Source organism: Crocodylus porosus, unplaced genomic scaffold, assembly GCF_001723895.1.
Source record: "Crocodylus porosus isolate Cpor-Errol unplaced genomic scaffold, CroPor_comp1, whole genome shotgun sequence".
NCBI classification, from domain to species: Eukaryota; Metazoa; Chordata; order Crocodylia; family Crocodylidae; genus Crocodylus; species Crocodylus porosus.
Genome location: NW_017728951.1, coordinates 10,739,054 through 10,756,872, shown reverse-complemented (window position 1 = coordinate 10,756,872; position 17,819 = coordinate 10,739,054). Strand labels below are relative to the sequence as shown.

The window sequence follows — 17,819 nt, the reverse complement described above, 5'->3', positions numbered from 1 at the left end:
AGCTATTTCAATTTTAGAATAAATGGGAATATAGCTTTGGTTAGTGGGGTCACTGGACACTTTCCAGAGGAGGTGCCATGTGGAGTTCTGCAAGAATTATGACACTTCTGTCCTATTTTCAGTTACAGCAGCTCATGGAAAGGCTGTGGCATGAATTAAATCATCATCCACTTCAGATAAGAGTATTTATGGCTTGCTCATTCCTCATCCTATTGGTAGCTGCAGAATCGGGTATAAACAGCAGGGCCCTCTCTTAAAACATCTGAGTTTTCAAAAGAGGGATGTTTTGAAAGCATGTCCTTACCATTCTCAGAAAAATCCTATGTTTTGCAGATATCTTGCAGCCTTTTTCACAACTCCCAAATTATTACCATTTGATACTGCATGTATTTCTGCGTCTTGTTACAGGGTCTTGCAGTCTTGTGATAGCAACAGTATTGACTTTAAGAGAAGAAAATTTGCTTCTTCTTGAGCCACTTTTTTCTGATCGGTTTAAGCATGAGGGGAAAGCTAAAGCAAACAGTGACATGATTGCTAGAGTATATTGAATTCAGAATAAATAGACATTTGTGGTGGGGAGTTGCTTAGCTAAGACCAAACACTACAAGGCCTCATTTCAAAAAGGCTCACAGTTGATGGTACTGCTCCATTGGTTTTGTTTTTTCCCAAATTGAAGCCAAACAGAGAATTCTGATTTAATACACAGGCATACTTTCACGATCTAGAATTCATAACCGTTGCATCCAGTATTTCATATATCTTTTCTTCCTCTCATCTTCTCTTGTGTTGGGAAACATCAAGCTTCAGTTGTATCCTCTGACTGGCATTCAGAAAATATACAGTACCCTCCAGTTGGAGAATGATTGTACTTCTCACTGTTATGAAAATTCCAACGTGAAGTGTCTGTTGAAATTAGCACAAAGAAGAATAGGAAATTTATCCATGCTACCTTAAAATTTTCTTACTTCAAATTGTTAGGCAGCTTTGACCCTTCATGGAAACAAATGGGTCATATAGAATAGGGATAGCAATTGACATTCATGGAATTGAGTTCATTGTAGTTAAGTAGATTTAACTGTATTATGTCGGAGGAGGAAACCATTCTCTTGCATTATACATTGTATTACCTATATTTTGTAGAAAGTAGATTTGGATAATTCTGGTTGTGGAAGTTACCTCAGCTGGAAGGATCTCAAGACCAGGGCATTTTCCAGATCCCAGTAAATAATGAATGTGTTTCTACCCCCAGGTTGCAAGCAGATTAAAATACTCTATTTTCTGGTAGGGAAAAGAGAAATTTGGGGGTAAACATGGATACATTATTACTATTCCCTATAGCAGCCACAGGGTGGCACATCAAACTGGTATTTGAAAGACCAGTGTTCTGTTTTCATATTGTTCAGAAAATAGGGAGATATATGACATTACTTCTCCTTCTTTGCCAAAAGTGTAACAAACTGAGCTGAATTTACGTTACTTAATTCTTCAGTTCATTCTTTTATTTTAATATTTTCACGTTTATACATGATTTAAAACTTCAGCATTTTTGTCTTGGTTTTGCCATTGTGAAAGGATGTAGCGATCAACTTTTCTTAGATACTAAAGAATACTTCTATGCTTTGTCAAAGTCTAGAGTTCCACCAATATCTTTAAAGTATCTCCTTGTTACAGAATGAAGCATGCAGTTAACATGAATGTATTCTTAATTATATTAGTGTCTTGCCATGCAATTAACAAGGGTATGTTTCTGTTATGGCATTGCATTTTAAATGTTTGTCTAGTGACAATTTTGGTTACAACTTATCTCTGGATAAATAGTATTTGGAGGGTCAGATTTATTCATGGTTTATGTATATAGCTTTGTTTTTGTTCCCATTTATGCCAGCAATAATTTTTTACCATTGGACACTACCTTTTGGTCTTTTGGACCGTTAGACACTCACTACCTTTTGGTCTTTTGATGAGTTCAGTGCGTGTATTTGTGTTTTTGTTTTGTTTTGTTGTTTAAGAGAGAAACTCTTCCTAACCTTGGGTTAATGTTTCACAGCAGAACCTAATTCGGAGCATTCTAATTTGTTTGTAGTAATTTTGTCTCATTTTGAAGAGTGTATCGATGAAAGATTTGAAGCATTGGGTTCCTCTGTGCCTTATCCTGTTCACAGTGTCATGCCTAGGTACATAAGAAGTTTCAGGTCATCCGCTTCATTAACAAAACAAGTTCATGTCCTTACAAGTTTGTGGTGAACTCAGTGCTCTTGACTGTGTCAGCTGTAACATAACTGGCTGCCTTGAAAGTATCACTTTTGCAGCCTACCTATTGCATTTCAGTCTTGACATCAAAATCCTGTTACGTACATAATAGGATTTTGATGTCAGAATTGATATATAAGAGCAGTGCTGCAGAATATTATTTTTTCTAGTCATTAAAATAATGATTTACTCAAGCCCTTTTCCTTTTTTGCAGGAAAAAGAACCTCTCCGGCTTATACCACTTAAAGAGGTCCATAAAGTCCAGGAATGTAAACAAAGGTCAGGAAAAGTAAACCTTTGTGCAAAACATTTTAAAGTGTAATTCATGGTGCCTTATTATGGCTACAGTGTAGGAAAAACCAATAGTCAGGTTTGATATATATGTGATTATTAGTCTGTCTAGGGATAAACAGTATTTTTGTGATGATTAGAACCAGTCAGGAGGTCTGGATTCTTAATAGTTCCTAAATGCAAAAATGAGAGTAACACCTTTTTTGTAAAGCATGCTGAGTCTATTAGGGAAAAGGTGTTAAGTAGTATGCGACTTGGTACTTTAGAAGAATGATCTGCTTAAGCAGAAATGCTTTCTTGGTCATTTATTTTTTACTCATATTTATGTTAAGTATTGATGACCTTTTTTGGATGTCTACTTAGAAATAAGCTTACTAGGAGTTTTCAAAGTAAAATTAAAGGCACTTTTACATGTGCTTCAATGCATTCTGATTGGAATGTGCCAGAGCAGACTCAATTAATCAAGTCTTCTCTAGCATTTTAACACTCCAGCATGCTGCAGTGCCTCGCGTATTCAGCGTCCCCATGTTTGAAAATGGCTTCAGGCAGGGGCATTTTTGAACTAAAGCTTGTCGAACTAAAGCTTGCCCCACTGCCGTTTCGAAACGCAGGACATGGAATATACGAGATGCTACAGGTGTTTTAATTGGAGTGGCTCCTGAGAGCTGCTCTAATTACTCCCCTTCCCCATCCCAGAGCACAATAAAAAATAGTGATGTGAAATGACTTAAAGTGAATTTAAGTGCGCTCCCTGTGAATAGGCAACTTTTTTTTTTGTGATACCTTTTAGTGGGCCAGCTGTATAGCTGGGAGAGAATTTTGACAAGCATAGGAGCACATGGTGCCCTTTAGGTGTGGAGGAGAGGCAGACGTGGCTTATGTTGTCTTTTAATGTGCATTCAAACAGCAGATGTATCAGAGAACTGATAAAGATTTATCAGAACATTTCTTGCATCATCACATCTACAACAATCCCACTTCTTCTGTGTGATTATGCTGCAGTTCCTTAATGTAGGTTAATGCTGTCCTGTTTAATAAGAGAGAAGTTCCTTCCCATTCCCATCATGTGAAATCTTGCTAACTGAGGTGACTTTAAAAGTACTGATAGGAAATTTCCTGTGATGTAGTAAATCGGTGAATTCTTTATTGGTATAAACATTATAGTTTGGTTAAGTGGGTTTATAATATTGTGCTATTTTTTTAATACAGTATCACAAATATTTGGTCCTTAAGACATTTTCTCTAAACATCACTAAACCAAGCATATGAACTGATGCGCTGAATTTTATCTAAAAGCTCATTTTGTGGGGTTAATTCTCAGATTTCTAGTACACTAGACTGGAAGAATTGTGTGGTACAAACTGATGAGAGAAAGTACTGTATTAATAATTTGGAGCCAAGGTTTTAGAGTGCATTTTTTTTAACATCAGGACACACAAAGTTGGGTACAGGTAGATTCTGCTGAAGTCAGTGAGACTTGATCAGTGCTCTGTGTCTTTGGGACCATAGATGTCTAACTGTGGATTTGGGCAACACTCCTTTTCCCTACTCTTGAAATCATTATCAAGATGGGCTTTAAATAGCAATAAAATTAAGTCAATACTGCTCTGTCCCTTATCTCTTGCATGAAAGCATGGGGAAGACAGGTTGCATGTAGATTACTGATATTTATGCTGTTCAAAAGACTACTTTTGTCTTCATGTAGTCCGTGTGCACTAAACAGTGGATTCCATGCTGACCACATTTTGAACTATGGTTATTACAGGGAAATTGACAGTTGTATACATCCTGAGGTTGAATTCAAATAAGATTTTGAGAAAAAAGTAACTTCATTTGCATTGCACAAGCTATGACAGGTGGTGTGCAGCTGGCTGCTAAAGACTGCAACTTGCTGAAAGTTTGAAAATATAAATGTGAAGTTTTCAAGTAGTGCATTACCATCTAAGTGAGAAAAAGTATCTGCTTGTGCAGTTTGGGTTCATAATACCATGTTCATTGAAACCTCTTTTAAGCATTTTCAGATGATCATCTTTTATATAGAAATCTTAAATATTTTCCCTCGCATACTTTTTGTTCTATTTTTATATAGCAGAGGGAAAAATAACTTGCTTTAACTATCTTTAGATGCGTTGTATTGTTTTGTTTTCTTTTACAGTGATATAATGATGAGAGACAATCTCTTTGAAATTGTAACAGCTTCTCGAACGTTTTATGTGCAGGTAATCTTTTTCTCTGGATAAAACCAGATCTTTCTGCAAGAAAATTTAAGTAGGAACATTTTTGCTGATTAAAAACTTGTTTAAATGCCCCACAGTTTTCTTGAAAAAACTCCAGTCTTCCCTTTTTAACATACATTCCTTGTGAAATATGATAGTATATCAAAACCTACAATAGTTGTTTTTGTCATGTTTTAATTTAGCCGTTCTTTTCAGTTTTCTTCTAAAATACATGTAAGAAATTTCAGAATGATCGCAAGAATTGAATAACCTTGATGTTTATAAAATTGTGAATTATCAGTTGACATAAATTATCTGAATTCCTTATTAGTTCAATATATTTGACTTTTCGTAAATTATATTTCTATTTAGTCACTTGTGAATTTAAAGTATGAGGACTTTGAGGTCAGTGGTCAACCATTTAAATTGATAGCCTTCATTCATTCACACCATCTATTACAGTCTAGCTATAGTAATTATTAGGCTTAGGACCTATTTCTTTTTTGAAAATGTCTTTGTGTACTCTGTTAGGTTACTTGATGCTTTCATAACAAATGTGTTAGTGATTCTTTCCATCTCTTTGAAAATTAATAGTATATACATATAAAAGTACATGCTGAAAATCTACTCTCACCTTCTTACCATGATGGTTTTGAAAATTATGGATATTTTACTTATTTTTTAACCTGACAAAATGTACCAAAATTCTTATTCTGTGTAAGTGTGAGAGTTAAAATTTGCAAGGTAGCTTGAATGAAAAAATATTAGCTAGAATATTCTGGTCTATGGATCTATCCAGATGAGGAATTTACATTTGAGGTAGAAGGGGGTGTGGAATGTGGTGGGAGGGGGAGGTAAAATTAGAGTTATAAACTTTTCCCCCAGACTCATTATATGTCAAAATGATTGAGAGTTTACACTATTGGGATGATCCCTGGCAATTTCTTAGTGTAAAAAAAATGCCCAAATAAAGCATTTTGGTGGCGGCTGTGATTCTCTGACAAATATGATTGCCTTATCTAAAGTCACCCCGTTGAGAGTCATTCTGGGTTGCCTGCACACTTACTTTGGTATTGTATCTAATTAATGTTATATTAATATTAGTTATTACTGAAAACCAGGGGTTTTGCACCTTGTACACCTGATTTTTTGTTTTTTTAGGTAGTAGGTTTAAATAATCATTCCATGGGATGATAACATACTGGAGCTTTTTAAAGCACATCATGAGTTCATTAGCATACTTTTATAAAGAAGGTATAGCAAATTATCATCCTAATATAGAAAATACTCATTTGGAAGGAAGTTTTGATAAATGGTGGTATTGTGATGCATCCCAGATATATGCCATTTGATGAAGGTCAGTTGGGGAGTAGGAGTGTAAGATTTGGAAAAAGCCCTCCAAAAACAAGTAAACAAAAACTTTCAGCCATTAATGCATAAAAAATCAAATACAAAGATCATACTCAAAGCATTTAAGAGTGGAAATGTCCGTACAGTTTTTATTAAACTCTCCCTCTCCACCCCAACCCTCCAAACCCTCCTAATTGGTGTCAATTAGTTGGGATGTGGGATGGAGACAGGAGTCTACCGGAGAACCTGCTGAAAGGAATGGTTTCTCCTATATAAACTGCTGCCAGCAGCGGATGATAACTGCTTTGAGAACCTGTTGGTACAGATTGATAAAAGTGTTCATTTCTGTTCTCTCAGAAACACCGACTAATTTCTGTGCCTAAAAGCAAGTGATAGAAAACAGAAGCACAGAAACAAGGAAAAGTATTGTATTTGTGTTACCCCAATAACATGAAGCAGTGGAGTTTGAAAAACAATGATTTGTCCTATTGTGAACAACTGGTTAACGATATAGTTCTTATTATAAACAATTCCTCTTGTGTCCCATCTTTTAATTCATGGTTGTTGAATTAGATTCAGGCAGCAATCAGTGTAATATGCATGCAGAAAAATTTGCATAATTAATTCTCAAGGAAAGAAAACAGTACAGTTCAGCCTCATTAATTCAGAATGCAGGAGACCAAAACGCCATTGACTTTAAAATAAACAGGTTTGAAATAAATGTATGTGTGCTGATTTGCACATTGGTGTCCACAAACTTAGTTCACCCACAATCGATGCTTTTTATTTTTTTGCAAAATGTTGGCAGTTTCAGCACATGTACATTGTTAATTATTATTATTATTATACATCAGGGTCAACAACATTTCTATCCATGATGATCCCTCAGCCCCACACTACTCACTATGTGTGTACTTCAAATATCCCCTCTCCCTCTGCCAAAAGATTCACATGCTAATTAGCTCTCCACTGATGACTGGAATGAGGTGTTCTTGTCACGAGTCATGGGACCCTCCAAAAATGTATATGCAGATGAGTCATGGGGCTGCCTGGTCCATCTCTACCCCATGGAGGGCAGGGCTACATGGGTCGCATGTGATGGGCCAAGTACAGATGTGACAGAGCTTCTCATTTGCATAGACATTTGGAAATGTTTGCCAGACATTTAAGGCTGGAGAAGGAACATTGGAAATGGGAAAGAGAGGCACTGCTCAGCTGTGGGAATGAAGAGGAAGATTAAATGTATTTGACATAGTGGTTCACAATGACTTGAATAAAAAATCAGTGCTGAGGAGGACTGAGTGCAATGGCTACTCTCTCTGATTCAGGTGTGCTGTACTAACCCAGACTTGTGGTAGGTTCCACCAGCATCTTTGCCCCATGTGGGTGTTTGCCTTGTGCCAAGTGTTTTGTGGGCATCCTCAGTGCAGCCTGCGTTCAGTCAACTTCATAGCTGTTTTCTGTGACTGAGCACATGCTGCAGCAGTTTAATGACAGATAACATATTTTCCTGGTCCAAGGGATCAGAAAACAGTTTCAGATTTCAAAGTAGATGTATTTTGAATTATCCAAATTGTAAACCTTCCAAAAATCTGTCTTTTCAGCTGGGGAGTGACAATAGCTTAGAAGAATCTGATACTTTGAACTATCTGATGTTGAACTAATGTGACTTTACTGCCGTTGGGGTTTGGTGTTAAAAATGTATTTTAGATAAACTACCAAAAATATCAAATGTCTACATTTTCTTTGCAGTTTCACAACAGAAAAAGTGGCTCAGTTATTTTATGATGATGAAGAATATATTTCCTCTTATGTTTTGTATACCAGTTCGAGTCGACTTGAAAATTATTAGGTGGAAAATACTATTTTTGATTAATATGCAATAGATTATGACCAGGATTCTTCCACTGGTCCTCTCTGAAACAATCTGTATATGCACTATTGTTACCAATAGTAACTGGTTAGTGTAAGATTCCTGCATACCCTTCTATTCATTCCTACTTCCCTTGGGCTGAAAGTCTGAGCTTATTTAAAACTCACTGGGGCAGGGAAGTCTTATAAGTGATGTTTGTGGGTACTTCCATCATAATCAACATTGTCTTATGGAGGAATGGAGTACCATTTGTCTGATCATCTCTGATGGTTGTGAAATTAGTCTGATAATCAGCATGAGTTTAGAAGAGGTTGCTTACTGAAAGAGAAGGGAAAAATGCTTGAGTGTTTCCCTGACCTTTGTTGATATCTGTTTCACTGACCACTTTGCAACCCCAGAAGCATTGGGAGGAGGTATAATTTGCATTAGCGAGGAAAAAAGGATAGTGTTGTCTTTAACAATATCCTTCCTTCTCAGCATTTTTAGGGGAGGATACTTGGAAAGGAGCATCATCTGAATTGACCTGGTGGTCTGGCCAGTGCAGTTCAGGTAGCCCCAGGAGAGGGTTCAGAAGCTCCCTCCCTCTAGTCTGAATCCTCTCATTTGTAGTAGCAACTCCCTCTGTCCCTTTTGGGATTGGGCTAGTTGTCTTTTGGGCCTGCAGAGGAATTTTTCTCTTGCTGCTAGTTTGGCTGAGGAGGGGTGATTTGTATCAGGGTAATAGGTGGGAAGTGTCAAATCCCAATACCCTTTCCATGGGAATCCAGTTCTCTGACAAAGTAGAAGCTGAAGAGAGATGGGGAAGGGACCAAAGCACCGTGGGATACTGGAGGACCCTGGGGTCCCCAGTTGTACTTTGTAAATCTTGTGCATATACAGGAAGCACTTCATTGTTGAAGCACTTACAAAGTTTGTGCTTCATTTGGGGTTATTTTTAGAGTATGCCAGCCGTTTTTGGAGGACTTCAAAGAATGTATACGTCTATCTTGCAAGGCGTTTGAAGTGCTTCATCTTTAGCTAATTGATTTTATTCTCAATTGCAAGCATTTTCACCAAGTTTAAACAGCTCTATGATATGAAGGGCTAACACTTTTGATTTGTCTTTGAATTTAGGCAGACAGTCCAGAGGATATGCACAGCTGGATAAAAGCAATATCTGGTGCCATAGTAGCACAGCGGGGACCTGGAAGATCAGCAGCTTCTGTATGTTTTTATGAGCCTTAGATAATGCTCCTTTTAGGTGGTGGTCAGTCTTGTACCTGAAGTTCTTTTGTTTTCTTTTCATCTACCTCCCCCAGTTTTATTGTAACATATCTGCATGAACTTTCCTAGAAATTGGATTTGCATAAAACATTTTCATTTCTAATTGACTGCTTACCTTAGTGCAGTTTGTATGTAGCTTTGTGTGCACTGTATTGTCTTAAATAGGTAGATAGTACAAGTGCCATATATGAAGACTCTTCTGTCAATTCAGTATGAGCTCTTTTCACTAAACTTACTAGTTTTAGGACTTAAGTAGAATCTAATTCATGTGATACTTTTGATTATTAAATTTTGCAATCAGATGCCAATATATTGATTTTCAAATATTTTGACCTAAGCTTCCACATCTTCAGGATCAGCCATGGCCATTTGTCATGTTAGTAGGTAGGCATCTCAGTTTTAATGTAGATGATTCTGAAATTGCGAACTCATGCGAATGAGAAGTTTGGCTGTGGGAGGCCTAATGTGAACACCATCTAGCATTACTGAACTGAGTCTCTGCAACCGATGTAAATCTTGGTGTTTGTGGAGCCTATGCTTGACAGTGTTCGTAAATCTAATTCTAAATTAAATACTTCAATGTTTTCACATATTTATTATAAATTATGCTGATAATTAAATAGTGTCACTTAAGTCCAGATTTATCATGGGATGCTTTACAGTTCAGATGCTGTAAGATATGGCTTTCATCTTTTGTCTCTGGAAAATTTTGTAATAAGATTAATATATTGCTCCCATACATAATACACTGGAAATCAAGGAACTGAAATCTGGCTATTAAAAATGCTGTTATATTGATGATGTGCTAATACAATTTGCTGTTGATTGACTTGTACATTTTTCCCTGGCAGTAATTTAATAGTTCTTTCCTTTTTACATATATAAAAAAACCCTGCCACCTTTTAAAATATACTCGGTTATAAAAATGTTTTCTGGGGGAGATGAATGTATAGAAAAGAGTCATCTTGTTCGTGTATGCTTTGTGGTGGGGCTAACTGAGCGATCTTGCAATGACTTTCGGCAACACATTCTCTTTTTTCCCCTCTTTCCCCAAGTGTAGGTTACTCTAATCTTAGCTTTGCACTGTGTTCCAGATGCGGCAGGCCAGAAGGCTGTCAAATCCTTGTATACAGAGGTATACATCAAGAACTGGTGAATGCAGCACGTATGTGGGCTCTCATGTAAACTTGCCTTCTTAAGAGAGGGCTAGAATTTAAAGCAGTAATTTGCATTATGTAAAACTAAGAGTTAATCTTGCTGCCTTTTGCAGTTCCATCATTACCATTATTAAAAACTAACTCACTACTTCACGCCACTTATTAGATTTGCACTTACTTCCTCTTTACTTAAAAAATCAAATTGACTTGGAAATGTCAGACTTGTGCTTGCACTCAAGACTGTTTCCTCACTTTTAAAATATAAATTTTACATATATGAAATTTAAATACAACACTGTGTAAAAGGGAAAATACTAAAATGTTGTTTGAATTTGCATGAGAGTTCATATTTCCATTTTACTGTACGTCATTCCAAATCTTGCAAAAGCAACATTTAAAAGTAACAGCTACCCTGAAATAATGCTCAGATACGTGCGTGCACACATGCACATTATAACTACAATAATATTGGGAAGGATAATATTGTAGCCTGATTTGCATGTCTTTTAAGATCAAATGCATGAAATGATATTAGTGAAAATTTAGAAGGGTTAACTTGCAATCGGTATCCTATTCAAAGCTATATACACTATAAATAGTAAAAGAGCATAATGTGTTAACTATGAACTTATAGCCAGTTTCGGGTAGCAGAATCTGATCATTTTTAGATGGGATTTAATAAATATCTTATTAAAAAAGTTGATGTAATTATTCACTGTTTTGACCACAGAGGTTTATTTTAAATTCAGGTTTTTAGTTTCCTTCACTGAAATTATTAATGAAAATAAGCCACTGAGCCACACAGCAAAGCCACTTTCTCATTTAAAGAAGGAAAAGTGGTGTGGCAAGCCAACTATTAATCATAAAAAGCCTACAAAATTATTCCTTGAATTGCTACCAAAAACAAAATGGAAGGCTGAGCAAGATGAAATTATTAATACAGATGGTAATAACTGTTGTATGCACAAAAGCACAATAGCTTTTAAAGTACAAATATTTACTACTGCTCCAATGTATTGGCAATATTGATGATTTGGAAACATGAACTAGCAAATGTGTACCTAGAAATTTAAAATGTCAATACCTCAGTTTAAATTGTACAAATGATATGAAAATATTTTTATGCTTCATATAGGATATTTGCATCTTTGACAGACATCGTATAGTGAAGTCTGGAAGTAAATATCTTAAAACGGCATGATGTATCATAGTCAAAGTTTACAAGCATAGTTTGGTTACCTTTTGGCTGCAAGTTATTAAAGATGATATATTATCTCATTACCTCAAACGACAATTTTGGAAAGAGTCAGCAGAATGGAAGTACAAATAATAAACCTTTATTTGAAAATGCCTTGCCTGTCAGTTTTTAGAAGTAATTGCATACTTAATTTCTTTAAATATTGCTATTACATTTTTCTAAAAAGAATAATTTAAGCCAAAAATCTAGATTGTAAAACATTTATTTTTAAGAATTTTTTCCAGATTTCAGTAAGTAATTTGCCAAAAGAGGCCTCATTAGCTTCTAACAGTAGTGGGTTATTCAAAATATTTTGCGTTGTGGTTAAGTAGCGTACAATGGAGGAAAGAGATCAGTAGCTAGTGAGCAGAACTGTAACCTGCTTTAACTTGACTCAGCAGGGTATTCTCACTACGAGCAGCAAGCGAGTGTTCCATTCTGTTTTAGCATTTTGAATGGAAACATATATTTTCATGAAAACGTGTTTGAATACATTTTCCACTTGCAATTAGTTTTTCCATCTTAAGACACCGTTTCCAATAGATATTGAAGCTCACATCTTCAGCCAGTTTGTCATTTAAACATATTAGCAAAACCAAGCTGATTTGCTTTTCTATATTCCTGTTACGAAATGTAAAGAGGTACCAAACTTGACTTCAGAAATTTAACTTGATTTCTTCACTTAAAATGGAGATTTGCTATCACATACGGCTGTAAGCTCACATTTAAAAGTGCATTGCCTTTGGAAAGCACCTGCCTCCTGCTGCTATGGCTGATGCTTTGCTTCATGGGGTTTTTTTTTCCCTTTGTTTTCAGAGAGCAAAGTCTGAAGTTGTTACTAACACATTAATGACTCTGACAAACACTCCTCCTTTACAGGAGCATCCCGACTCTTCTTCAGAATACGGCTGCGCTGTCTGTTCTGCCAACACCACAGCAGCCGCCTCACATTCCACAGCCTCTCGCAACAACAGTCTGGTCTCCAACCTTAACTCCAAACACTCTGTCTTGGAGAAGCGAGGATTTCACGAATCTTTTACCAAGACCAAGCCAGGGAACTACAAGGTCCAGACTGTCCCTACAAGAGAACCAGCTTCCAAAGTGACTGTGCAGGGCCTATTGGAACCTCAAAGTAAAAATGGCACTCAGGAACAGGATCCTGGCCCAGTGGATCTGGATGATGCAAGCCTTCCAGTCAGTGATGTGTAATAATGGAAGTGTTTGGAGAATGATCCGTTGCTTGGTCCTTATAATTCCCTTGCTCAGACTTTTAGCCAAAGAAGATTATAAGAAGAAAGAACAAAGAAAATGGAACACTGATTGTTTTGCATATGGGTGTGTGTGCACTCACACACTTATAATTATATATATGTTTAAATGATTATATACTGCCTTTTAAATGAGGGTTAGAAATGGACCTTTATGCGTCTTCTCAAAGCCTGATGGTTTGTCACTTACTAGGGAGGGGCCAAAAATGCGTGATTCAAAAATGTACTGCTGCCAGTAAACCAGGTACCAGCACTCTTCATCCTCAAATTGGCAAACCCAAAACTGCATTAAATATTTTAATGCTATGCTGTGGAAAATGTATTGCCAACAAATATGATTATTTAACTTTGTTATAAACTAGGTTAAGATTTTAGACATATGTGAGACTTGTTGCTCTGCTGTTTTGAAAAGGTTGGTCTGACTTTTTCAGATTTTGGGGTAAGTTCAAAAAAGTTTCTGTTCTTACAAGATCAGCAGTATCTATAGAAATATTATCAAACTAAGAATTCTGAACTCCCTTAGAATTCCAAATATATGGTGCTGTAAAATTTGCATTAGAATACTATTTTGAATAGTAAGCCTATTTTTGATGCACTCCTAAAGGTGGGTTGCTGTTTTTTGCACATTTGGATTTTAATGGACCACCTGAAATGGTATTTTGGAGGGGGAGAAGGGAAATCAGACTCTTGCATCTTAGACCTTTGAATTAAACAGGTTTTATATGGTATTACATTAGACTGCAGCAGCTATTTTATTAAATGTCGAAAGTTATTGTTTAAGATTTACTTATTTGAGATTTGGTTTTCTTATCAGTGATCTGTGAACAGTTCTTGTTTCTGTATTTCAATTGGTGGAAGACCTTCTTATTTAGTTTGTCATAATTGGTACTGAACTGTTCATAGTCATGCAATTGTGGCCTGTAACTTTTGGTGCACTAATAATCTAAAGTGCCTGTGGTTTTTGTTTGTTTGTTTTCTCTTCATCGTTAAATGTTTGAGGATAGGTGTATACACAGACCTTACTCTAATGATTTTGAACCTTGGGTTGAAATTCTTTTGAGTAGCATAGTTCAAAACAACTATTTAAAATAGAAATTCTCATGCTAGGTATACCAGCATATTGGTGTTGCATCTACTAGCTGTGCAATATGTGTTTTTTTTAAACTGAATATTTGTTATACATGACTGTGTTATGGGGCTTCAGTGATACAAGTGAAAAATCTCAGAAGCTTTACATTTCAAATATTTGAGTAGATCAAACATGTATTATTCCATAGTTAAGTTCTGAAAATGTTTGCTTCGACCAAAAACCCTACATATTTCTCATGATGCTGCTTATTGTGATTCAGATTTTCTAGTTTTTCCATACTGTTTGTCTTCTAGAACTTAGGTTACATATCACAAAGTCATATCCATCTCTCCAGCTTCCAAACTGACTTGTTAACTGAAAGACTCAGATGGCTTTATTATATGAACCTACTGATTTTTGAGAGTAGAGAAGTTGATTTAATGCAAGAATCAGCTATGAGTGAGTTTGAAAACCATTAATTAAATATGCACCTTCAGTTTTTTTATCCATAAGCTAAATGCTGTTTTGAAACAATGGTATTTGTAAATTACACTTTTCATTTGTCTCTCCAAGGATATGTGAAAACTAGCACAGAATTGAAATTTATTGTACAAGTTTCAACTCGTATTATAGATTTTATCTTGTATCAAAATAAGACAATGGCTCTTTAAAAGCTTATTTTTGACAAGTTGCTCTGTGTGGGAGACACTTTGCATTGAAATATTTTTACTGTAATTCTAACATCTAAAATCATTTGCTCTGGTACAGCTTTTACACTGCATGTTCATTTTACTATATTTTAGTATTGGAAATCTTACGTATGGGGTGGAGGTAAAACAGCTCCATGATGGAACTATAGAAAACATAGAGCTACCTTTGTAGTTCAGTAGCATAGGAAAATATTTGTTGTTGGTAATTGTCAGGGTCTCCTATTTATCAGTACTTTTATAAATCTATGGAATTGTTAAATTATTTTAGAACCAGTGCTGTTTCCTGTAAATATGTCACATTTAAATGGTCAATAAATCAGTTTTAATTGTCAATAAATTGGATATCCTAATGTTGCTGACTTTTTGTTTTGTACCATGTTCTCTTTCAGAGCAGGATAAATTTCAGCATAATCGTTTCCTTAATTCTTCCATGTTCAACACAGTAATGACTGCATAATAAGCAGAAGTATTCTTTATTTTAGCAATTTGGGTCTTCACTGCCAGCTTCCATTGTGGAACATGAATGCCTTTTGCAGGGAGAGAGCAGAAATCTTTTCCTTTATTTGGCTTTTCTAGGTCAGTCAGTTCTGCTAGCCTTAAAAAAGTTTGAAACAGCCTGTACTTCAACCATAGCACAATAAGTACAATGTCTCTGAAATGACTGGTTTGAAAAGAGTGCGTTTGTATGTGTGTGTTTGACTAAATTATATGCAAGTGCTTTACAAACTCTGTAGGTGAAAATGTGATATTCCTATTGCTAAAATACAGCCATTTCTCTTGTTTAAAGGTGGCAACACCGCATGAGAGTCAGATAAAGGAATATCTGACTGAAATTATAAAAGGAACTGTATATATAAAGGAATTTTATATGTAGTGGTAATTACCCAAATTCAGACTTGCCTAGGACATGGATTAAGACCCCTGTAAGTATTGACAATGGCTATAGCAGTGGGGGTCAACAGTTTTTGCAGGCATGTCACCAATCCCCTCCCCCCCTGCTCTCCCCCCGCCCCCAAGTGCCACTCTGATTCCCTTCCCCAGACTGATCTGCTTTCTGCTCCTGGCTCAATCTGCCATGTGCCACACACAAAGGCTGCCTGTGCTGCAGGTTGGCCATTCCATTCCTAGATTAAAAGATAACATGACCCTCCTTCCTTGGTCCTGTTATCTTCTAGCCTAGGGAAGACTAGTATGTAAGCATCTTGGTCTTAGAGGTATTAATCTTCACAATAGTGATCTAAGGAAGTGAGAAGCTACTTTCCCCATGTAGGAGCAGAGAAATTGTCTAACCATGGTCACAGTACAAGTCTGACAGAGTAGGAAATTGAGCTCTGGATCCTAAATCTCAGATGGCCAAATTTATAAAGGTCCTATAGGATTGCTAATGCTAAAAATTAGCAGTCAAAGTACTTGTCTGGCACCTAGATTAAAACTCCTGTAAATACCAACAATAGCTACAACACTACGGGGGTCAAACTTTTTAGCAGGTGGTGCCACCCAAGTATTGCACCAACTTGTTACTACTGACTTACTGATTTGTCAGCCTTTTCCCCAAAGGTCTGCTGTCCTTATTATGACCGTTATACCCTGGCCATGGTTAGTTTGAAATAGGTTGCCAAGCTCAATGTTCAGCTATACTACCTCCATTTATTATCTCATCTAAGCTGAGCAGATACAATCCAGCTCAGTACCTGGCTATATTCCAAGGGAAACCTAAGTGCTGTACTACGGAAAGGATTAATGATTTATCTTTTTATGGCTATAATCAAAATTATTTTTGCCAGTTTATGAAAAGTTTATATGAGGTTCTTAGGTTTGGAGGACCCAATTCATGTTTCCAAGTAGTAAATGCCAAACAGACAAAGCATCTGTTACCCAAACCAAACCTAAAAATTCATACCCTAGTTCACACTTTTTACCTAATTACCTCCCCCCATGTGTGCTCTTAACTCTCGATTCTTATTTTTTTCCATTCTAATGCCTTTAGAAAATTGTCCTTTTCCTAACCCTCACCTGTTATGCGAATCAATTCAGATATTTTGTCTTACTGCCACTGGTGGTGCAGCTAAATGTTTGTAAATTGGTGCACGTTGATAACACTAATTATTAAACAAATAAAGAAACAAATTATCCTGTTGGTTACACTGGTATAGAAATGGTCAAAACTTCCTTATTGCAATATTGCATGTTTTTAAATTCAAGTACCAAACACTCAGACCAAATACTTGTACGTAACTGAGTGCGCAGTAGTGTGCATATATATTAATTTAAAACACTGGCATATCCCCATTTTTCAGCTCTACCTTTTGGGTAGAGAAAAAACGTTAGCTGATTATGTGGAACAGTGAGATTGTTAACACCACCTGGAGGTCACATACACTTAACGTGAACTTAAAACGTTTTCTTCTAACTTGGTAAACATTTTCTGTAAGAAATGTTTTTTAGCACCTTGCTCTAGTGTGAAATCACTATGCATCAAACTGAGTACCAATAGTCAACTTATTTAAAAAAAAAAAAAAAAAAAAGCCTCAGCTCTACCTATGCAAGCAATTTGGTATCCCTGCAGTTACTTCAATACTTTCTCCTTCAATAATACTGTATTAATTTTGCCTGAAAAAATTACTGGTTGTGGAAGGCAGTTGCAAAAAGGCAGCAGTCAGAATAGAGGGCATGTTTAAAACAAACAAAAAACCTCTTTTAACTGTCAACATTTCTTCTGGAGAACGGACCCTTTCCAATCTTTAAAAAGCTCTCCCCCCAAAGTAATGTTATTTTCTCTCTCTCATAAAAAATCACATTACTGCAGCCAAAAACAGCAATCGAACAAGTGTTTTTTCTCTATTGTAAACTGGTGCAAGAGCAAAATATTTCAAATACTTGAAAAGTAATTCAATCTATGCATAGACATAGTTATATCTGTGCTGAAGACCAAGCTACAATGTGTGTGATGTTATGTGACCAGAAGAATATGCTGCATGCATGTGCAGGGAGAAAAAATATTATAGAGTGGGTACAGATCGGTAGCCATCTGGGGGACAGTGATCACCTAAAAATACAATTCAGCATAAGGCGTCGAGTGGGTAAGGTAACTAGTAGGGTGAACGTGCTGGACTTTAGGAAAGCTGATTTCAGTGA

The 17,819-nt window shown here is 36.2% G+C and overlaps 1 protein-coding gene across 5 annotated transcripts in view; it reads left to right on the top strand.

Moving 5' to 3' along the window:
• PLEKHA1 (pleckstrin homology domain containing A1) overlaps positions 1-15,030 on the top strand; it is a 64,231-nt gene extending 49,201 nt beyond the window's left edge. For 2 of the 5 annotated variants that reach the window (XM_019556009.1, XM_019556008.1), the window contains 4 exons: positions 2,465-2,529; positions 4,697-4,760; positions 9,094-9,183; positions 12,517-15,030. In XM_019556009.1, the coding sequence (XP_019411554.1) occupies positions 2,465-2,529; positions 4,697-4,760; positions 9,094-9,183; positions 12,517-12,846 (549 nt within the window). In that variant the 3' untranslated portion in view covers positions 12,847-15,030. Of the gene's footprint in view, positions 1-2,464; positions 2,530-4,696; positions 4,761-9,093; positions 9,184-10,337; positions 10,409-12,453; positions 12,497-12,516 lie in introns of those variants that run through there. The other 3 variants (XM_019556011.1, XM_019556010.1, XM_019556012.1) reach the window with 3 other exon arrangements.
• Positions 15,031-17,819: the final 2,789 nt, after the last annotated feature.